Below are 23,330 nucleotides of genomic sequence, written 5' to 3' on the forward strand. Positions count from 1 at the left end.
TCCAACATTTTAAAGACGGAATAATGTGAACTTCATTACATGAGGTTTAAACTACTTGTTACGAATCAAGTATATATTGAATTATTGGCTAATTGAAGCCGGCAGTACAGTGATGGGCTCAGAAAAATAAAGACCCCTGACCAAAGCTCTAAATTTAATCCCAATGACGCTGATAGCAACGTAATTCCTGTGCTGATCTGTTTTTGATCGGCAGTGATTGCACACATCAATGAATCCCTACAACTCCTATCAGAAAGAACAATGTTCTGAGAACCAGCACTTCTTAACATGTCACCCAAGATGACTGCGACAAATCCGAAGCATCTCCAGAGCTGCTGAAGATGACTCTCCTGCTATACCTGAAAAAGAAAAGAGTGAAAAGAAATAAGGGGTTACTGAATGGCTAGCTGAGTCTGAAAAAGATGTAAATGATGTGCTATGGCATTGACATATATCAGATCTGAACCCAGTGGAACATTTGTGACAGGACTTGGAGAAATCTCATCATCCAAACATCAATATAAGGGCATGAAAGGTTTGCCACGCTCCAGAGTTTCAGGGAATAAAGAGCAGTTTTAGAGGCTTTTGGTCATCTCAGTGTATTCTGTGTACTGACTATTATGGCAAATAACTGGCTTAAAAAGCTCCAACCTCTGACTTTAGGCAGTAGCTGCTTTTTATAGAAAAAAAAAAAAAAAGGCTGTATGATTTTAACACTCACTTTTGAACACTTATTTATGTATTTAGTTAGTTAGGTATTGGCCAGATGAAAGGCTTCCGTGACATATGAGTGAAAAAGTATTACTGTGAATGTAATGCGTGCTAAAAATGGAAACTGTACACCCAAGAAAAAGGGGAGCTTGCTCATTACCTGTCACAGTTCCTGGCACGAGCCTGGAAACAGCTGATCTGACCTTTTAAAGTAACGCTTGTTTATTTCAAATTGCAGGTCTCAGATTCCTCATTGGTCTGCAGTATTTGCACATTTCATATTTAGGATAATCATCCCACCTCTCCAGGTTGACTTGCAGTTTGGGCTGCCTTCACTGAAGCTCGGCATTTCACCCAGTTGTATGTGCCTCTCCACCTCCCGCTGGAGTCCTTCAGGAACCAAATGGTCAGCATTGGGGAAATAGTATATTTCCAAAATAGAAAAATCAGAAAATAGATTTAATTTGCTACACACAGTTAGTTTCATAATCTGACATACGCAGACGTTATAGTTGTCGAGTGGCACTGAATGAAGCTGCATCAAAGACTAAACGTGTGACGTAGAAGTGATGACGCACTGTTAAGTTTCCAGGCACGAGAAGACTCGATGTTCTCATTCAGCACGAACGGGGCCGAAGGCTTCCTGACGGTGATACTCCCTTTTAGAAGATATTCCCGACAGCACCTGAAGGCATCATTCCACCTCTGTAGTGGGAGCAGTGAGCCTCCCCCTCCTCCTCCTCCCTCCTCCTCCTCCTCCTCCCCCTCCGGGTGAAAACCGAGAGGAAAAAGCAACGGGAGGACCGACCATGGAGGGGGGAAGCTGGATGTATTAGTTACTTTGCTACTTTCAGGCACTTTTTTTTTCTTCCTTCTTTCGTTTTGTTTTTTTTCGCCAGCAGAAGTCAAAGCGGCGAAACCCGGCGTTTGTTTTATGTGACTGGAAAACGTCGTAAATCTCCCGAACATTGAACGGCGGGCTGACGGCTAGCACGACCCGACTGAAGTTAGCCCGCTCCGGCTAACTTAGCCTGTTTCTGCTAGCGAGAAAGGACACACACAAAAAAAACAAGAAAACAACAACAACAAAAAAAACCGGCTGGTGGGAAAAAAGGGAGTTCAGGGCTCAAAGTGACGCTGCGGCGTGAAGTTATTAGTAATGTTGCCTCCCGGGATTAACTTCAGATACGGATGAGAAACACATTGGCGAGAACAACAGCGAGCCAGACCACCAGCGCTATGTCGGGGCTGACGCTCGGCTCCGGCAGCCCGGCTGAGTCCCGAGGTCGGCCACACTCGGCGCGGTGGAGGCTCCGGGGCTTCTTCCTGCTCCTGCTCCTGCTGCTGGAAGGGGCCGGCTGCCTCACCAACCCGAGCAGCCCTTCAGGCGTCAACAACAACAACAACAACAACCCCAGTGTCAACATATACATGAGTGTGGAGGAGGTGAAGAAGCTTTTGGGTAAGAAGGCCTGCGTGCAAAGACAGCTGTCCTCAAACTTTGTGTGTGTGTGTGTGTGTGTGTGTGTGTGTGTGTGTGTGTGTGTGTGTGTGCGCGCGCTCCTCTACTGTATTACAACTTCCTCCTAATGAGCAGCTGTAGAGCAGCACGCTGTGTTCCTGTGGTCACTTCTTGGTAATGGACTTTGGCTTTGTAATACTTTTGTGAAGTTTCCGTGGGACCGTCCAGTCCGAGGACTAGTCCTCCTTACCTATTCAATTGTCTCTGCCTATTATACCGCATTAATTGGTGGTATTCTTTTATAAGCTGAGATGTAGTTATTTCCCTGGTTATGTGTCTCAGGATTGAATATCTCGTGAGTCTGTATCTCCCATCAGCACACCTGTTACATGCGCTTGGCCCTACACTAGTTATTATATAATATTCATTTGAACAGTTAAGCATTGAGGCTTCTTCAGCCTTGCATCGCACAGAGAAAAGTGTTCTGATGTGTCACCGGGCACGATGGAGAGGAGGAAGTGACTAATCCATATATTTCTAACAACAACTAGGACAGGATAGTTGTGGTTGGAGTGTCTATGAAGTGAGTTTCTGGGAGGTGTGTTTGGTCCGCTGTATTGATTCCTCCATTTGGTTGGATGATGCAGCTGCAGAGGATTGATCAAGTGTTTTATGTAAAATAGGGGACGGGCTGGAACCTAATCTTAAATTAGTGCTTTAAGATTAAAAACATGGCACACCAATAAAGTCCGACTTGTGCCGTTTCTACTTCGTGACTGAGCTAATTGTCGTATCAAAACAAGTGTGTTTATATCTTCCATCCTGGGTCCAAGATTAAGCCGGTCAGCATGGATTGGTCCTAAATTGTTAATTCAGGGTTTAGTGAAGATGTGTTGAATGTGCACTTTGAAACTAGTCACTCCCAGCGTGAGTGTCCCGACTCAGTCTTAATGAAGGGGTAGACATGCTGGTGTCTTATGTCTTTGTGGAGGGAGGAAGCCCAAAGCTGCTGCTTCTCACATTAACCCAATGTCCTGCTCTACATCAAGTGGCATCAGCATATTTCATGTTTGCATCAGGTGAGCTTCAGTTAGCAAAATTATTTTCTCTTGTCTGTTCATCTGGGAAGTAGCAGCTGTGTCCCGTGTCTGACCAGGCGGTTGTAAAGGCTCACCTCCTCATGTTAGATAAATGCAGTTATTCAGTGTCGCCAGCCATCAAACAAAGATGCTGCTTGTGACTAAATTTACTCTTTGATGTTTTAACTCAATCAAGAGCATCATATTTACCCAAATACGTGGTAAACATGCCAAATATTTTTCATGTGTAGTTGAATGCTATATGCTTTAAAATGTATAAACATACAAAGTGATTTTGGGGCCCTGCTTCTTCTCAAGAGCACCAAAGTATCACTGTGTTGTTTCAAATCCATTTCTCCTCTCTATAATCTGACTGGTGTTGGACCGTGGGCTGACTCTGTCCCTTTTGGTTCCTCTTGTTCTCCATCACATTATAATTAATCTTCTTTTGCCAGACCAGGGCCTCTCTTGCGGTTTGCCCGAAACCTCATCTGGTCGTGTGGAGAAATCTCTTAATGTTTGACAGCTACGTTTGCAGAGTTAAAAGTATGTGTGGACAGAAACTTCCATGATGCAGCGGCGACTGTAGGAATTAAACATTTTGAAGAGAAACTGGCATCCACCTCATAAAGCCGGCAGACTGCTGGGGAGTCTGTCGGCAGATTCTGTACAGACCCAAAGTTTGCTTTTAGTTTTCAAACCAGGTGGTACCGACCATCTTGTAGTAACAGTATTATAACCTCTGACTCGCCAGTTATTTGAGCTGAAGATAAAGTGGGTCGTTAAGACATTACATAAGAGAAAGGCACGCTTCACTCTCGAGTTAGAAGAAATAGTGGAATCACGTTTACAGTAATTTGTAATTTGATTTGACAAATGTCACAACACCATATGGAAATGTCTTTAAAAGGTTTATTTATCATGATCTGATTTCAGTCTGACTGCAACTGGGTTTCCTGATTGAACCCACAGTATACTGGTCCCCAAATAGGAGGTCTTCAGAAGTACACTACACCAGCCCTCTGTGCAAACACACGGCCACGACTTCCTGTTGACAAAAAAAGGAATATAATCTCCTAAAATTGTTTTCCAAACCACAACACTGTCTCGACTTTCTGGGGAGTCTTGTATTTGATACAGAAGCATGCAAAGCGCTGAGCGTGTCGGTCCAACGGCGGAACATCGTTCAGTCTATTGTGTTTGAGCATGTTAAGATTTGCTCAGTGTTTTTACTTCATCTATTATAACATGTAATTAAATGATATGCAAGTTTAATGAATACAGTGTATATTGTGAGTGCAGAATTTAAAATCTTCCCGTGTCCAACTCTTCCATTACGCGGTTATTTCGATGAAGTGAATAAGCCGCGATACTGAGTCAGCATTCACAGTCGACCTTTTTCAGGGGTGACATGATGACACGTCCGTGCAGGAAAGCACAGGTGTAATTAATGACATGTATGATGGCTGGCTTCTGTTTCCCTGCTTCAGGTTCAGTGTCCTGGTGTTGTGCGTGCTGTCTCGCTGTCCCACTGCCATGGCTTACTGGGACACTTGAGCCATCGCTAATATTATGAGGAACACCTTTGATTTTTTTTTTCCGTTTTCTTTTTTTACAATGACAAATGTTTCCTGTGAAAAAAGCCTGTAGCAGGAGCCTCAGACTGCCACGAGAACGCTGTGGCATGAGGCTGTTTCATTACATGTCCGTCTGCTGCTAACTCACATAAAGCTGAACCATTACATCATGATTAAAATCATGATGAAAGGGGGGCAGTTTTCAATTTCAAGAGACAAAATTGAAATAAGGATATTGGACATGTTATTAACAATGAACAATAAGAAGTGAACAGATCTAGTTTTGTCAGCTATATTCACAGAAAATGTGTGTTTGTGTTGTGGTTTTGAAAAGGTACCTTTGGGATGAAGACACTTTGAATCTCTCCGTTAGCTAATCAGACGGACTAATGTTTTCCACTATAATGTGAGGACGGCTGTGCCTGGGCAACGCACACTACCGTGATCAAATTATATTTGCCAATAAAGCATTGAGAAATTGTTGCAATTGGAAAAGGTAATACCATGCTAATACCAGTTAATGTAGTCTTGCTTTGGTCTCTCTGCTCTTAAAGCAGATGGACTGTCTGTTCAGGACTGTTTCATTTTGATAACTTTACCAAACAGTCGGACTCTCAGGGGGCTTGAAGCAACAGGAAAACGTCATGGCTGAATTGAAACTGGCTTTTGCATACGCAGTGTGTTAGTGTGTTAGTCTGTGGATGACGGGCAGGCAGCATCCCTGATTGTTTTTTCATATGACTAATGAGTAGTGATGTGTCCATCGCAAGACTCCTCGTGCATTCCTACCCTCATCTTCCATATCAGCTCTGTCTTAAGACCCGTATCTTGGGTTTGAATTGTGTTGCAGCTGTGCAGCGCAAATTCAATAATTGAACTCAATCCTGAGGATTAGTTAAAAATGCTACGAGTCCCTGCAACCTAATCTTTTTTTATTCATTTAACAAAACATAAAGCATGGCCAGTTGTTTTGATATGGAGTGTAATGAATGCCCACAGAGGTTAAAAACCAGTCAATGACTCGGGCATTTAAGAAATTACATTTTAGCAGAGAAACAGTCAAATCTGGTAAAGACACAACAGTTCTTATTCAGGTGTAGGAGGCTGGAAGGAAGGGAGAGTCAGTTCATTGAGTAAATGTTTTGTCTTTTAACACATCATAAACTGTGAAACAGGCCCATATAATTTTCTTTATCACAAGGTGATGTGTTAAAATGCTTTGTTTTGTCAGACCAACACTCTAAACCGACTATTCAGTTTACCATCATGTAAAAGAAGAAAACGCAGCAAACCGGCACCTTGGAAAAGCTGTAGCCAGAGATCTTTGGACATTTCTACTTGAATAATGACTCTCCAAACAACTATCTCATTAACTGATAAAAGTTTTTTAAAAAGCACCATCAGTCACCAAATGTCAATGTTCACCATGTAGGTTTTAAAACTCCAAAAGGTGTTTTACTGTAAAAACTGTTCGGAAACCAATTCAAATCAGTGTGACAGTTATTGTTTGCTCAGTTGCCAGAGAGACGCTGCATCAGCTAAACACCAGAGCAAGCCTCAGACTACATCCATATGGCCCATGACCCACGCTATGACATTGGTTTTACAGGCCTCAATAGCTTTCTTTCTCTCTCTGTTTCCTGGCATCCAGGACCGTCCATGTGATCACTTAGAACATGAAGGATAAAGCAAAAATAAGTTCTCTGCACATTCATTTGCTGTCTCCTATAATAACAACATTTTTGGACCCAGTTTTCCAGGCTAGAATCACCAGTGGGTTCAGTCGTTGACACATTACTCTAAAGATTTTCTCCTGATGGAAAGTAAGCACTATAAGATTGTGTTTTCTAGTCGTTGCCATCTGTATTAGTGCTGGGCTTTTCCAGGCCAAGTAAAACCAAAGCGCTCCAGTCCACAACTCAAATTAGAACTGTGTAGACAAAATAAGCAGTTTCCCATTAAAATCAGTTTTGTGAAACTTTTTCTACATTCGAGAAGGGGAAAGATGTTTAGTGCAGCCACAGTCGTTGACAGACTGTAGTCAGACAATCTCCAACTGGTATTACAACTAACTCTACTTCACAATCTTAAAATACATTGATACTTTACTTTTTATTTTTATTTGGAACAAGAACCATTTTACCAACGTGGAACTTTTTTACACGCGCCCATTCAGATGAGAAGATAAAAGTTTGGTGTATTTCCTGCGGGCGGCCATGCAAAAACAAAAAAAAATCAGTTCTCATGAAAAACTGTGAGCCAGTGAGTAAAATGTATTCTGAAGAGCTCAGCGTATGTCGGATACCGGGCCTCCCTCCCCTCCTCCAGAGAGCTGAAAGGCAAAGCCCGGGCTTTGAAAAAGAGCCTGTGACCAGTGAGGAGTGATTGGCAGCAGTATTCATTTCCTTCATGCCACTCTCCAAGGATCCTGTGGCTGAAAAGAGGAGCCCCTGCCTTCACATCTTTTGTCTAAGAACTGCTGCGCTCACAAGAGGTTCTGTAAAGCACCGGCCCGTTTCATAAAGCGCTGCCCTTCTGTTAAAATTGGAAATATACGGTCATGTTTTTTTGGTTCTTGCATGTTCATTTGACAGCAGCGATTTTTAGCTTTTCTCTAATTCTGTTTGGAGCACTGACATGCTTGAGTTGTGATTGAATCATTCTATTATGTTGAATAAATGAAGAAATATTAGGAGTAGATGCTGAAGTATTTTCAGATCCTTCTGGTTCCTGTAGCCTCTCCTAAAGGAGGTGTGCGTTGTCAGGAAATACACCTTGCTCAACTGAAAAAATACAAAAAATATTTGACCTTGCGCACACAGCCCGGCTTTTCAAGCCGCTCCTGTACTCACAAAGCTGCCCATGTAATCCAAAAATAGATGAGGACGATGGTGTGTGTGTGTGTGTGTGTGTGTGTGTGTGTGTGTGTGTGTGTGTGTGTGTGTGTGTGTGTGTGTGTGTGTGTGTGTGTGTGTGTGTGTGTGTGTGTGTGTGTGTGTGTGTGTGTGAGACCTCTTAAATGACCCTTCAGTCGCCTCAGGATGAAATCATTCTGCCACAAACAGCTAATAATTTTTTTAGTAAACCAGTTGATATTTGTTGAGTAAACTCGGAGCCTCCTTGAGCAACAAATAACCATCAATGAGGTGTTTATAATTTATAAAGCGGCAGACAGTCTTGCTCAGATTCCTTTTCCTGCCTTCATCCTTGTCTGCCCTCGGGGCACTTGAAGGAATAAAAGAGGGAAACTGACGTATGGTCTCTTTGAAGTGAATCAAAGAAAACCACAGAGATTGTGACTTAATGCGTGTGTTTTTTTTCTCTTAGCGGCAAGATACTTTCAAACGTTGCTATGTTTTGCATCTCATGCTGCTGCTGCAGACAGTTCGTGTAATAGCTGGAGTCTTTGGTCAGGGTGTTTGGTTGTGCTTTGGTAACATACATTGTTGTAACTTCACATCATTGCTGTTCTTTCCTTTTCATTTTACACTTTGAAGCTAAAGCTCTTCTTTGGTTGCAGGAAGTGAAGAAGTTGTTGTGACGAGGCTCAGTGGCTTGACTAAGTGAGATGTCTTCTCAGGTCAAATTGTGGTCAAAATGTTGTGCAGATTTGAACCGAAATTCCAGAAAATCTGCAGAAACAATATGAATTAAAACTGCAGCGCACGAGGGGCCGAATATCCCCGATTAAAGTTGCTATTTTTTGTCTCGTTTCCTGTCTCCAGCGGGGGGCGCTACAACTATGACGGAATATTACTATCAGGTGTCTTCAGGGCGGGACTGCTATCAAAGATGTAATGTTTGAGGAAGATCGGAATATGTTCATAAAAGTTACAGTCAGTTGCAGGTTCATGGCGAGACGCTTGAAATGGCCACCACAACACGGTCACACCGATCCACGAAAACAAATTCATAATGCTGAGACACTTTTCGGTACATCTCAGTGTGATACACAAGTCCAACAAATTTGGTGCATGTAGGTGAAACTAGGTGCCGGAGCTGCAGTTTAGGTGGCGCTGGCGAGCTGTTTGGCCACGCCCACTCGCAAAACACATCAGATGTATCGTCTCACCACGCCGGATGTATGTGACACGTTTCGTGAGGTTTCAAGCATCCTTGGACCTTAAACATCAACTTCCTGTGTCACGGCGAGACATCAAACTTTGCCGCATCGTCACGGCGACGCCCATTGACAAAGTTGAACGAAAGTTTCAATATATCATCAACTACATGTTTATGTTATTGTGACCCGACTTTACGTTCATGGGATCAACCAGCTCGACGTAGAACGTGAAAGTATGAAAAGTGTCATTTCCAGTGTCCACCAGGGGGCGCTATGACTATGAGCGAATATTACCCCACAGGGGTCTTCAGGGCGGGGCTGTTATCATACCTGTGATGTTTGGAGAAGGTCGGTCCATGTACATAAGATTTAAAGCAACTCGCCCAAAATGGCGACTAAATTCAAAATGGTGGACTTCCTGTCGAGTTGACGTAATGCTGCAATGTAACTTTTTTGTGCGTCTCAGTGTGATACACGTGTCCACCGGATTTCGTGAATTTAGGTAAATGTGGCCGCCGGGGCATCTCTTTAGGGGGCGCTCTAGAGGCGTTTGGCCACGCCCACTCTCGACTCCACCAGAATACGAAATTTTTCGCCGGGAGACATGTGTGTATTCACTTTCATGAGTTTTTGAATATGATAAAGCCTCCAAAAAGGCAAATCACTTTACGTAAGAATAATAATAAGGAACGAGAAAAATAATTCCTTGAATAACAACAGGACTTTCGCACCATCGGTGCTCGGGCCCGAATTAATGTTTCCATCCAACACTGTATGTTGTTTGTGATTAGAAATAGATTCCATTGGGATGCGTGGTGATGCTGGCGCTCCAGTCGGGCGCCATTCAGCCATCGTAGAAGAAGACAAGATTATATTTATAAAGAGTGCAACTCGAGATGAAATGTGTCGTGATATAAAAATAGTATTTTTGTTTGTCACAAACCGGATGTTTTTGCCGCCACAGTTAAAGTTGATAGCGGTGATGAATAAGTCATGTGTTTCCTGTTTGTCAATATTTATTCTCTAAATCTGTTTCTATTACACTTGTATGGCATTTTCTTTCTGCATTTCTGGTGTTTCCACTCAGGTTTTTATTTGTGTGAATTGAAAATGCATGAAAAAGCAGGGAGCTTGACTTGGTTATTATGAAGTGTTGTGTTTTCTACGGCGTGTCATGCTCGCAGCCACCTCGGCTCACGTTCAGTGATGTGTTCCTCTGTTTTTCCACGGTACTGTGAAATGACGTGGCCCGTATACTTGGCCGAGGTGATGCCTTTGTAGCGCTGGGCCTTCAGGCAGTCATCATCAAACGTTTCAGGTGCTCCGGTTTTGTATGTCGCGTTTTCTCATGTCTTTTTAAATCATCTCGATCCTCTCCTGTAAGTGTAAAGCCGTCTGTCTTGGCTTACTGCTGATGCATGCGCTTCCATTTGACTCAAAAAGGTGCTGTTTATTCCTCAAAAAGGCAAAATGCTCACCCCATCTCAGAGTTGTCTAATGTTTAGACTATGCAGACCTTTTATGGGACACACTGGAGACAAGTGTTGAGACGAAGCAAAAAGCTCCAGTGTGTCCTAAATCCCTTCAAATGAACTGTAAGCTTGTCAGGTGACTTCTAGTTGAAACTTGCTGCTTTGTGTTAATGGATGTTATTAAAGCAACTAATGGCTGTTTGAAGATTGAAAGCCAAAATCAAACATGACTATTATATGTCGTTTGTTAATTGGAGCGTGTTACTCAAACAAGCTGCGTTTAGTTACAAAGCGTACCATCTTGCAGTTTCTTATCAAATCTCGTAAAACTTCTCCTTTTTCATATCGACTCTCTGGTCATCAGAAGATCTGCAGCGCACTGTTGCCCTCGGTTACTGTACCTGAGGCTGCTGTGTGGGTCTTCCAAGGCACACAAGTCATTTCCCCCCATCCAGTGCAGTCAAAACATAGTCTGAGCATCGTCTGGACATGGACAGGACGAACCTCTGACCCTCATCACCTCCATCTAACTAATTGATCAATTTGTCAATAACTCCTTTGGGCCCCCGTAAGTAAACGTCTGACAGTGAGCGAGAACAGCTATAGTCGTCATTTGTTTTGACAGAAGAAGTTCTACAAACACTTTGCATTGACAAACACCTATGTTGTGTTTGTATCTCTCTCATAACTGCATCATTTTGTGTTATAAATGTGCCCTGTCTCCCTCTCACTTTGTTATTTGAGGTTACTTAGAGAAGCTTGTTGTCAACATTTTTATTGCATCATTGCTGGTTTGGGGATCGCAATGCAAAAAATACAATCTTCCTACACTTCTGATCAAGAGGTCAGAGTGCACCCCCTGGTAATATGCTGCACGTGTTTGTGTTTGCAGTATCCTGGTTGCCATAATTACCCTAACTTAGTGAAGACAGAAGCAATGAAGACATTGTTCCCTTTACGCCATGTCTTCATTTTACCATTTTGCTGACTGAAAGACGATACCTCTAATATGTCCATTAAACCACTCTACATGCTCAATCAGGTCTTTACACTGACGAAGATGTGTCTGATGTCTTAGACCAGAGGTTCCCACACTTTTCACACCATGTACCACGATGTACCCGAGTACCTCCCCGAGCTCCACATCCCATCTACCAATGTCAGTGTCAAGTACAGGAGACGCAGCCCACGTAGGCGATGACGGCAACACGTCGGTATGTCATGCAAAGTGCTTCAGTGCTGGCAAAATTGCAACGTGAAGCCAAAACAAACTGATTAAATGGATACAGGGACAACAAAAACGTGAACCTTTGTTAGGACGTTGGTCCGAAGTTTGAGATGTGAAAACGCTTTTGTGTACAACTCGGCAGAATCTACGCAGAACAACGTTTGGGAATCACTGCCGTAGACCATCGCACATCGCTCCACCTCTCCTGCCTCACATGCTCCTGGATTTATTTAGAGTTTCCATTTGACAGAGTTTCACGTGGACTCTCATTTTCTCCTTCCTCGGTTATTGTGACTAGTATCTTCGTAGTGAGCGGCTGGGGGGGAAGTGTTTATCTCCCGAGCACTCGGGGATGGAGGCTTTGGGAGGTATAGTGTCGAACCGAGCGCACAAGAGGGTCTTTGTTATATCTGTCCTGGACCTTGCCACCTGGCCGCTACCACCTTTTGTTCTCCTCTTTCAAAGTCTGCAACGTGATCCACTGCTCGCGAGAGAACCCAGCATGCAGAACTAGAGCTCTAGAAAGCCATATTTCACTCCTGCTTTGTTGCTATGATTTATAGTTTTGTGTTGACATCTCTATAAATAAGAATGGCCATTTTCGGCGCATTTATATGACTGATTGTGCATGTAAAGTTATCTAAAAGGTTTAACTGAGTATGCACGTCAGTTTCAATGTCTGAACCAGTCAAATAACTGTGGGAGGAGGAAGGTGAGAGAGCAATCCTCTCGCCCCTCCCACTGGAGAAAGATGATGTGCCCTTTAGCAAGGTACTTAACCTCGACTCCAGTGACGCTGCTCAGTGGCCGACAGCAGAGGACTGATCGAACCGGGCTGCTCTGAAGGATAATGTGTCGTTACTCGAGGAATGTCAGCACGGTGTTTAGTGGCAAAGAGCATGTGGTTAGTTTAGTGTGGAATCTCAGTAAAAACCAAAGAAGTTGTGTGTCTGTGAATCTTTCACTAATTTCCATCCGAGTTCAATCTCAGCTTTGGTGCCTTGTACATCAAATCAAACAGGCTTTTAAAGGGGTTTGTCCACATGTAATCACAGTTATAATCGATATGATTTCTCTTTTTACAACATTAATATGTGATCCTATCAGACACAAATGTATCAGAGTGGGACCACATCCTGAAATACTCCTCAACTTTTATCTTTAATTATTTCTTCATCTGTTGGTCTTGTCTGTCTGTCAGCCAGCTACATGACATGCATGTATGTTTTCATTAACATACAAGGGAAACTTGGGATCTGTCAGTGACAGTAACAGCTGCAGTGGTTATCCAGTTGTTTATGCTGATGCTCACGATGCACTTTACGTGGCATGACAGTTCAAGGAGATGTTCAAGTGTTTGCTTTTTTAAGCCTGCAGCACTTGCAAGGTTTCAAATAACAGTTTTTTTTTTTTGTATTATCAAGTGATCTACTTATTGTGTTTCCTGTTGATCAATTCATGTATCTGTTCTACAAAATATCCAAAATACAGAAAAATGTCCATCACTGTTTTTCCCGTCCAGGACTGTCTTCAATCGACTTATTTCGACTGACCAACATTTTTTTTTTGTAAATGATTAATCAATAACAAATTAGTTGCCATTTCATTTGACTTTAGTTTGATTAATGGACGAATCATTGCCGTTCTACTCGCATGCTCCACATATGTTGAGAGCGATTTTGGTCACCGTGTTCATTACTCTCCTCTACTGGCCACGCAGCAATCCCTTCCTGGTCTGACTCATTGTAAGAGATGAGGACAAATATCCTCAGTCCACCTCTGTGTACACTGCAGCTTTGAAAAATAGCTTTTTGATTTGGCTTACTTAATCAGCTGAAGCCTTTCATTAGCTTTGGCTGAACCATTTTTGCAAGGAACAGGGAATGTGGATTAAGTTTCTCAGTGGAGGGATGGACAAGAGAATCAATTACAGTGACAACTCTCTTAAAATACTACAATACATAATACTTTGTGAGTCGTGAGACATTTTTGAAAGAATCCAAAACCTATCCTTTAAAAGAATTTCCACACAGTAATATTTCAAAATAATATTTTTGTGCAGTCCCTGTGTTTCTCAGATTGCTGTGTTGTGTTGTGCGCTCATTTCATACCTCCTTACCTGCCTAATAGCTTTAATCATATCAATCATTGCTATCTTTGATGTAGGTCCATCCTTTCATAGCGAGTTTGTCACATTCTCTCAGCTCAATGTTTTTTTTTTTTATGGTGAAGTCATTAAAGCAGAACTGTCATATTTGAATGAGGGTACTTTCTCTTAAACTTTTTTTCACCCAAGCATTAGAAACTGTGAAGCAATGAAAAATAAAGGTTCCTCTTCCTCTTTGCGCATGGGTTTTTCTATTTAGCTGTGCACAATGTTGGCACTTCCCATAAGGATTGCAAAAGTTGTATGTGAATCTACAGCGCTGTTTCCAGCAGCTTGTTGTTCCACGTCAAACATTGCCGTGAGGAACAGAAACTAGATCAGTGTTGGCCAAGGTTTGAGCCCTTCTTGTCATTGTTGGTTTAGCAACAGTAGGATTAGCTCATCAAGTCTCCTTGGCGATATAGGATGGTGAATGTCACCATATTTTCCGCTAAAAATTGCCCCGTCATGTGATTGTGCATGACAACCATAAACGGTGCAACGCAGCACAGATTTGAGCACATTGTTCCTGTTGCTTTTTGCCACTGCAAGCCGAGTTGATTTATCCAAACACTGTTCTCTGTGACTGATTCACTTAACTCACCTGTTATTTAGTCTCAGTCGTGAAAAATGGTCTAATTTATGTGAGGTATCAATATGAGCTGAAAAAATATGAATGTATCCAGAAATCTGTCTTTGCAAATGTCTCTATCGATTTCATTGTTGGGTTTATTTGACCAATAGAATGTATTTTAAGCAATATGAAAAATGGATTTGAAACTAACCGATTCATTACGGTACACATGAAGAATGGACTTAGATTCCTTGTGTCACTGCCATCTCATTGTCTTCAAGTGTGAGGGAGTGTTTTCAGGTCAGTGTGGGTGACACAGTGAGTGCCCCTCCCTGGCCGTTGTTAATCACTTGACACCAACAGAGAGAAATGGAAACGTCCTGCAGGAAATAATCCCTCCAAACATTTCATGTTGCCAAGTCGTGGCTGGAATTCAAAATCATGTTATTTTCCATTAGCATTTAAGAAGTCCATTAGCATCAGAGATGTTTGTATCTGTTGTAGCGAACAGTGTGAGGATGTAAAGTGGCGCTTTACATGTTGGGAACAAACACGGACTAAACATGAGTCCTGTTTACAGACACACCTCCTCGTAACGCTGTTTTCCCATTCCAGAGAGCAGACTGTGTGAGTCAGTGCAGTGCGTGGTTCAACTTCCTGGACCTCAGGAACCTCTTACTCCCGGTCCTCAGTCTGTGGGTCCACCGACAGGCTCCTGTTGCCTTCGCCTCTGATTCCTGTTTTGAAGTTCTTGCAGTTTGTGTGGATGGCCGAGGTGAAAGAGGAACTCGGGCCGCGCTAGCTTTATGCCTGGCTGCCCAGCGTCGTTGATGTAAAAGCTGCGTGGCCACATGTTGAGACGAGGGAGGCACGCAGAGTTAAAAACGAGAGAGGCAATTATTACATTACAGTGTGTCTGAGCGCTCACAGCTCCAATCAGCTCGGTGTTCAGATGCAGCCGGCGGCTCGTTTCAGCAGAAATGCTTTCAAACTGGACCGTAGTTTTCTGCTCAGCACCACATGACAAACGAATAACAAACACAAAAATCCCAATGAACACTGATGTTGTTCCATGTCAGTTTCATTTGTATATACGATGATATCTTTGTCATGTCAACTTTGTTTACACTTGTTACAATGCTCCCAAGCAGGTTAAAGATATATTGTACAATAAGTACAATTTGCAAACAATGTCATTTTTTGCCTTAAAAAAGGGGTGTAATTGATGACAAGAATAAGCTAATCATTCCTTCTTATTGGTTTGTCTTTGCCTACACTTAGACCAATTTGAACAAAGTCCAATTAAGTTGAGAATAAAACTTAGTTTCCCAGCTTCTTCTTGCATCCGTGGTTAATGTATCATGAGCTGTTTCCATGGCAGCTGAGGCCATGAGATGTCATTGGAAACTCTTGAAAAGCTCATAGATTAACTCGTTTTGTTTTTGTGACACTTACAAAGTTAAAAGTAAATTTTCATGCTTTCAGTCTGTGTTTCTTAACTCGACAATCATAAACGTCATTTATAGTCTTACACAACAGTCCTTTGTTGTTAGTATATATTGGAAGTTACTGTTTGTCAATTATACATCAAATTTTACGTTCATGGCGATAAATTGAATTTAAACTATCTACTTTGGTAAAACTGTATGTGATAGGGAGGGAAAAAGGCCGCCATATTTCTCTTTGGGCTTGTTGGATACTAGTTTTATTCACCACTTGTCTCCTCTCTCGTTTGGCAAACGCCTGAGAATGTTTTTAATTGGGCCGGTGTTAGAAAGCTGTATGAGCCGGCGCTCTGACAGCCCCGGGGTATTGTGGGAGCCCGGGCACATTCTTGCCGTCTCTTTAAACTAGATATTCAGAGACTGATAGGCAGACCCCACTCTGCCAGACGGACGCTTTCAAGGCCTGATAGCACTGCCCCGGGCCAGGGTCGCACTTTTTTTTTGAACACGTCGCACTTTTTGGTGCAGAAAAAAGGCTTTTTGGGGCTTGACTTTGTTAAAGTGAAGGACAAAAAAACCCTAAACTAAATACTGTACCAGCCTGTTTAGCGCTCTGATATTCATGGTCTACGGCATTTCTTAAGCTGTGCGTTCACTGCAGACTGAATGGTTGAACAGATTGTGGATGTTAGTTTGCTTTTTTTATCCGAGGCGTTCTGCTCCCCTCCTTTTAACCCTTCGTCTGCCCAACTTTGTTTCCTGGACAGAAAATGATGGTCATATTTTGGATGTCGTCTCGCTTGAATGTTTTGAAGTTTTTCACTTGGGCACTAAGCGTTCTCAAGTACTAACAGATGTGGTTAGTCCATCTCTTTTATTGAGGGAAACACCCCCCACCCCCTCTCTCATCCTCCCCTCCCCCAACCCACGCTGGCAGTTTGAGTGGATATTTTCCTCAGGCCTGCTTTAGATGAGAAAATCTGTTTATACACTGTCCTGTCTGTCCAGCGATCTCAACATCTTCCCATCGGCTACAGTTTAACGTTGTGTGTCCTCACAGGCCTCGATGCAGAGCTGTACTACGTGCGAGATGATGTGGTGAATCATTACGCGCTGTCCTTCAACATGCCTGTGCCCACTGACACCAACAGCCTTTACTTCACATGGTATTCCAAGATGAAGGTGAGACTCAGCATTTTTTTTTTTTAAACCGTACTGAACTGTTCACACGTGCAAGGGAAATGTGGATGTTTACATCTGTCCATCACTCTTATTAAAGGTTGACTACCGGATTGCGTTCTACATGGAGAACCCGGTTGCCCTGAACCAACCACAGAGCAACATCTCCAACCAGGGGGAGGTGCCCCATGTTCCCTCTGGTCTGTCCAATATCCACTTTTAGTTGTAGCAAGAACTTCCTCTTCCTACATGCTTCTCCTTTGTAGACTTTCAAAAATGGTGTCTGTAAATTCATGCTGAGAACTTGCCTTTTGGAATTTGTTTAATGCAGTGAAGTGAATTGCATTGTGGGATAATTAACAGAAAGCTGTGTCTGTGCCATTGACACTCATTTTTTTGTTAATTTGGGGAATGTTTTAGGGCACTATATACAATCTGAATCAGAAATACTTTATTGATCCCTAAAGGGAAATTTAGGTCCTGATGCAGTGGATACATTTACACACTCAAATAAAATAACAGACAGTAAACGCAGCGACTTATGTGGTAAATAGGCAGTGATTTTGAGCATATTTCTTGGCCAGGCATGGTAACTGGTTGCCTGGCAACTACTCAGAGCCAAAAGTAGTCAGTCACATAACCCCCCACAACACAGTGTTGTTAACTTGGCTTTGAGGCTCTGATAGCCACATATTGTGACCCTCAGACAAAGTCTTGTACTTCCTAAAATGTACCTTTACTCTCAAGTTCTGTACAGCGTTGTATGTTTCTAATAAACGCAAATCACATGTATGTATTAATTGTGTGTGTGTGTGTGTGTGTGTGTGTGTGTGTGTGTGTGTGTGTGTGTGTGTGTGTGTGTGTGTGTGTGTGTGTGTGTGTGTGTGTGTGTGTGTGTGTGTGTGTGTGTGTGCTTCCTCTGCAGTCTTCAAGGTGGACGTCTTCTGTTCAGGGAACGTCGATGAAGAGGCATTTTTAACAATGCAGCTCAATCTGACCATCCATGCCAACAACTACACAGTGCTCAACTTCAAGAGGAGGAAAATGTGCTATAAAAGTAAGAATCTCAATAAACATCTAACAATCAAAACGTATGTGTGGTTAGAAGTACAGAACAAAAATGTGAATACTGAATGTACTTTCTCATGGAAATCATTGTGAATTTGCCTATCAACCTTTTTTCATAGCAGACATCCTATTATGTAAAAGCAGGAAAAGTCCGGTAACATAACACACATAACACCAACGATGGGACCGGCTCCTCGTTTGTGTTCTTAATCCCACCTGTGCTTTCTCTGCTGTAACGAGTCAAAATATCATCTGAGAAAAAGGTCTATTAGGTTTACTCATTTTAATCACATTCTGTGACAATAAAAACATGTAAATATTTTCTACGTAGATTTTAGATTTTATTCTAGTTTGAGGGATTTTCTTAATTTGGTCAGCACTGAGAGTTACAGTGGAAGATGTGCAGCTTTCTGTATACAGTTTGTTGCTATTTTCAAACTGCCGGCAGATAATTACATGTGGCCAAGAGGCTTCTTGCCATATGCCCCATGGAAACCAATTTATTCCCATCTTATTTTAAGCAGGAGTCAAATTAGCAGCATGAACAGATTCTTTGTGTGCCTGAGTGGTGCTCCGAATGTGAGCTGCGCAATCATCCCTGGCAGCTCTCTTCTCTGCTTGTTCATATAATGTCACAGCAGTGGACAAACAATGGTGAATGCTCGCTGTTTCATAGTCACACATTGAACTTACTGACTTATTCTCATTTTTAACTACTGCAACTTTTCAAGGGACTCAAAATGCTTTTTAGGAAGGCAACCTTAAACACTATTTCATAATACTGGATGTTGCTGACTAGTAAAGAACGGTCCTCACTGTTGATTTTGTAGGTTTAATGTTGTTATACATTTAAATAACAGTTATATACTGATCATTCATCACTTCTTTTCTATGACATTCTCTAATGTTTGATACTTAAATTGCATTTACTTCCTGAAAAATCTGAAAAAAGTTCTAACCACATCCTCACTACATACGAGACAGGCTCTTTTTGTTCTTTAAATTACACAGAACAACATTTTAACTTATCTTCCAACCACATTTTCTGTGTCGTTGTCATGTTCAATTCAATTCAATTCAATTCAATTCAATTGAGTTGTCATGTTGTATGTAAACATTGCATCTCACACCAGGCCATTGCTTTTCATTGTGGCATTGGACTAAATTACTTTATCTTTGGAAGTTCATGAGATGTGGTAGAAAATTCAAGGCTCTTTATTTCACTGGTCTGTGTGGTCAGAGAAGACTAAAAGTAAAACAGTATTTCTGGGCTTTTACTAAATGCACCAGCTTTTCTCTTTCAGTATTAGGTTTTGCTCTGACTTTCATAGGTGTATAAATGAGGACTGACAGGACTTAAACATTGACTGGAGTTGATGTAATTCTCTTTCCTTCTTTGTGAACAGAAACAGATAATGACCAAAAGATCCCCACTCCTCTCAACAACAACACTCTTCTTCCACGGCCAGACTGTAAGTAATCTGACCCCCACATTCTGCTCTACTTTTCCACCTCTACCAGCTCCGTGTATTGTCTTATCACAGGTGGCATCGGACCGATCGCTGTCCCTTATAGTCAGGCTTTCCGTAAACAAACAAATGATTTCAAAGAGAAGAATTCATTCTCGTATTGAAGAGCACTCTGTCAGCCCCCCCCCCCCACATACACACATACACGCACACGCACACGCACCCCCTGGAGTGGTTTTCCCTCTACTAGTGGGTTTTAGTCAGACTCTTTGTGAGCCCCAGTAGCAAAGTGCCATTAGTGGGTTGTCTCCCTTCTGCTTGGGTAGGCCTGAGGAACCTGGGGCCCTGTGAGGCTTTTAGAGAGGTGATGAGAAAAGCTCTCAGACATTGGATCCCCGGGAGCAGCCTCCATCATCCCGAGCCTCCATTAACTCTAAGTGGAGCCATCGGTGCACTAATAGTTTCTCTCCCCCTTTCTCTTTCACTCACCTCTTTATCCATTTGCCTTCCCTCATATTTTTTTCTCTGCTTGTAGCAAACTGTGGGCGCTTTTTGCAATGATGATGGTATTATGTGTACAATGATGTCCATTTTTCCAAGTTGCTCCTTTGTCTGATTGTTCACGTGTGTCTTGTTTCTGTCAGTAGACGGTGTGACCACCCCCACCACCTCCACCCAGGTGTTTTATATAAGCGTGAGCGTCTGCTGCATTGTCATCTTCCTTGTGGCCATCATCCTGGCCATCCTGCACCTGCACAGCATGAAGAGAGTGGAGATGGAGGACAGGTTTGTCCTGGTTCAAAAGGAACCACATTCATTGTTATATATCAGTAAAGTGAAGTACTCTGTGTTACACTGATAGTTGGTGAAAACCAGTAGAGTTACAGTCTTGTATCTGTCACCTGTTGAAGCCACGTTAGTATTTCTGCAGAATGGGGCAGTTCAAAGACCAACAGAAATAGGTGAGAGAGGATTACTGTATATCAAGTTAAAACCTGCTCTTGAGCTCTCCTGTTGTTCAGAGTCTGTGATCTCCATACCAGATGGACGTAAGCAGCTGCACAGGCCATCAGATGTTTCCGTGAGAAATCAAATCAGCAGAGGTTGGCCGTCAGGACAATGGCCAATTTAAATTGTCCAAAGATTGATAGCATGTCGTGGAAAAACATCTGACATATTTTCCCTACATATAGTTGCTGTTATGTTTGTTAGTTGCAGAAAATTGCACGAGCTCTAACATTGTGGAGTCAAATGTTGTCACTTGATTTGTTTTTATCACTGAGGTTTCTGAGTAGCACAAACTGATATTTATAAATTATTATACTTTCATAATGGAGAGCAGCAATTCAATTGAATGAGCTGTTTGTGAGATCAAAATTAGCCTAGTTAGAACGTGTTTTTAAGCCTTGGTTCACGCATCACCAAATTAAAACCAACTGTTTATACTGGCTCGTATGTAAATGACCCTTTTAAGAGTGAAGACTGTAAGAGAGTGAATGGAACATGGCCATTTCATCTGACCTGAAGTTTGATACAAAAAAAAAAGTGCTTTTAAAATGAAGTAAACTGCAAAGAGTTTCAGTTCTATTTCCCAATGATTACAGTTTGAATCAATGAAAATGGAGAAATTAGATATTTAATTCTTTTTCTACGTTACACAAATAGTGCAAGTTTAAGAATCCATTTACAAGGTCTTCAATCACTTGTTTAAAACTACATAGTAATTAAATTTTAGGAACGATATCATGTATTAAACTAATAGATGGTGCAGCCTGATGTGTGTACCTTCACATAACGACCTCATGTTGTTCCTGTGTGTGTTTCAGTGTGAGTGACAGTGGAAGCTCGCAGGGCCTTTCTCAGCCGTCCACCCAGACCACGCAGTACCTGAGGGCCGACACTCCGAACAACGCAACCCCGGTCACCAGTAAGACATCTTATTACCTCTCCCCACTATAACAGTAAACAAACACATCCTTCAGGCTCCTCTGCTACAAGATACAACAAGAATTTAAGCTTCATTTTAAAAAACAAAACACTCATAGCAGATTATTCTTTAAAGTCCATCCAGTGATTCGGTGTGCCGTCATCTTTTGTCTTTTCTCGCACTGGCATCTCTAAATGCGCATGCTTGTCCAAATGCAATAATCCACTGAGTGACCTAATTAGCTTAACTGGTTTCATAAGATTGTAATGAAGCACACAGTTCCTGCAATGATGGGGTCTTTCTTTTTGTTACTACCACCCTTGTGACCCATTACTGTGTGAGCGATGTGTAAACAGCAGGCAGGCAGCAGTTAGAGGAGAGAAAGCAGTCTGTTATATTGGAACTGGCACTGAACAACTCTGAATTGATGTAAATATAAAACGTGGTGGGAAAAGGCAGATAAGACGGTAACAGCGTTACAGTAAGTGTGAAGTCTGAAGATTATACCTGTGTACGTCAGGGCTGCATTAGGAGCATTAGAACTCACTCTCTGTCACCTTTTACCAGTCTGTCAGTTTCATAAGCAGTAAGTGAATCTCATCTCCTCTGTGTTGTTGATGGTGTCAGGTAGCAGTGCTATTACTCACCCAGCCCTTGGTCTCCTGGTTGGCACCTACTGTAATTATGGGTAACTCTTTGAAGTGAAAATGATCTGACGTGCTTTTTTTTTGTTGTTGCACTGAGCAGTTTCTCAGGGCAGCAAATTTAAAATGAGATTTAGTGTTGCTATACAACAATTTCTAGACGTCAGATAAAGACGTTTCTTATATTGAGTATTGCTTTATTAGTCTGAAGGCTCTTTTCCTGCACTCTTCAAATCCATTTAACTTTTTTCTATATTTGAACATTGTACACCTTGGTATCTGTTGTATGTTGTAAACCAGTTAAACAATACAATTGCATCCTCTTGATGTTTACTTTGTGCCAACAACAGTCGTGGTCTTTTTATGGAGTCAGATCAGAAGATGATACCACTCTTATGTCTGTAAAATATAACACTACAGCCAGCAGCCTATTAGCCTAAATACTGGATGCAGGAATACAGCCAGTCTGGCTGTGTCTAACAGGAACAAAATGTGCTAACCCTCTCCCCTAAAGCTAACTAATTAGCACCTCGTTTGTGTAATGTGTACAAAAAGTGCTAAAATGACAATTTTACTTTTAACAGGGGCTCATGTGCCAAACTATTTCCTGCCTGCGGGCAGTAACTTCCTGTAGTCTCTGCTGGTGGCAGACAGCCGCTTTTTGAGCTCATGCCTAGAGCATCAAAATTACATAACAAACAGAAAAAATATATATATTAAAATGCTAATGTAAATGATGGCAAGGTAAAGGAGGTAAGGCTGTCTTTAAAAAAAATATATATATATATATATATATATATATATATATAATGCACATTCAGTGTCCAGGATCTTACAAACTGAAACATTCTCACCTGAAGATGAATGCTGCCATCATAGAGGGAAAATCATCATGATTTTTACCCTTGCAACATTTTTAGATAAAATAATTAATGATCAGTTCGTAAGTTTAAAAAAACCAAAATAAATAAATTTAAAAAAAAAAGAAATGTTGATGTCAGTAATCCACAGGCTTTACTCAGACAATCAGTTAGATGCTGCATGCAGTTTGGTTGACAGGCAGCTGTTCATATTGTGTATGGTGATGTATCTGTGCAAAGAAAATGATGATGATGATGATGATGATGATCTTTTTCATTATGGAGATCTTGTCATTTTAAAACCCACTGGAAAAGTACAGCAGCTGTGTTTGTCTTATTGTCAATGTATGATCCATTACTGCCCTCTTGTGGATACAACTCACATCTCACGCTCTGTGCATCCTGTTTGACCACTTGCCTTTTCCT

The 23,330-nt window shown here is 41.8% G+C and overlaps 1 protein-coding gene across 3 annotated transcripts in view; it reads left to right on the forward strand.

Moving 5' to 3' along the window:
• Positions 1-1,490: 1,490 nt before the first annotated feature.
• ryk (receptor like tyrosine kinase) overlaps positions 1,491-23,330 on the forward strand; it is a 40,033-nt gene continuing 18,193 nt past the window's right edge. For 2 of the 3 annotated variants that reach the window (XM_069704044.1, XM_069704046.1), the window contains exons 1-7: positions 1,491-2,173; positions 16,818-16,939; positions 17,037-17,136; positions 17,862-17,993; positions 19,411-19,476; positions 20,118-20,259; positions 21,300-21,400. In XM_069704044.1, the coding sequence (XP_069560145.1) occupies positions 1,903-2,173; positions 16,818-16,939; positions 17,037-17,136; positions 17,862-17,993; positions 19,411-19,476; positions 20,118-20,259; positions 21,300-21,400 (934 nt within the window). In that variant the 5' untranslated portion in view covers positions 1,491-1,902. The remainder of the gene's footprint in view (positions 2,174-16,817; positions 16,940-17,036; positions 17,137-17,861; positions 17,994-19,410; positions 19,477-20,117; positions 20,260-21,299; positions 21,401-23,330) is intronic. The other variant, XM_069704045.1, reaches the window with a different exon arrangement.

The sequence above is a fragment of the Brachyistius frenatus genome, unplaced genomic scaffold (genome assembly GCF_029030835.1).
Source record: "Brachyistius frenatus isolate BFR_SWC_R1_liver_20210118 unplaced genomic scaffold, ASM2903083v1 Contig_49, whole genome shotgun sequence".
Lineage (NCBI taxonomy): Eukaryota > Metazoa > Chordata > Actinopteri > Embiotocidae > Brachyistius > Brachyistius frenatus.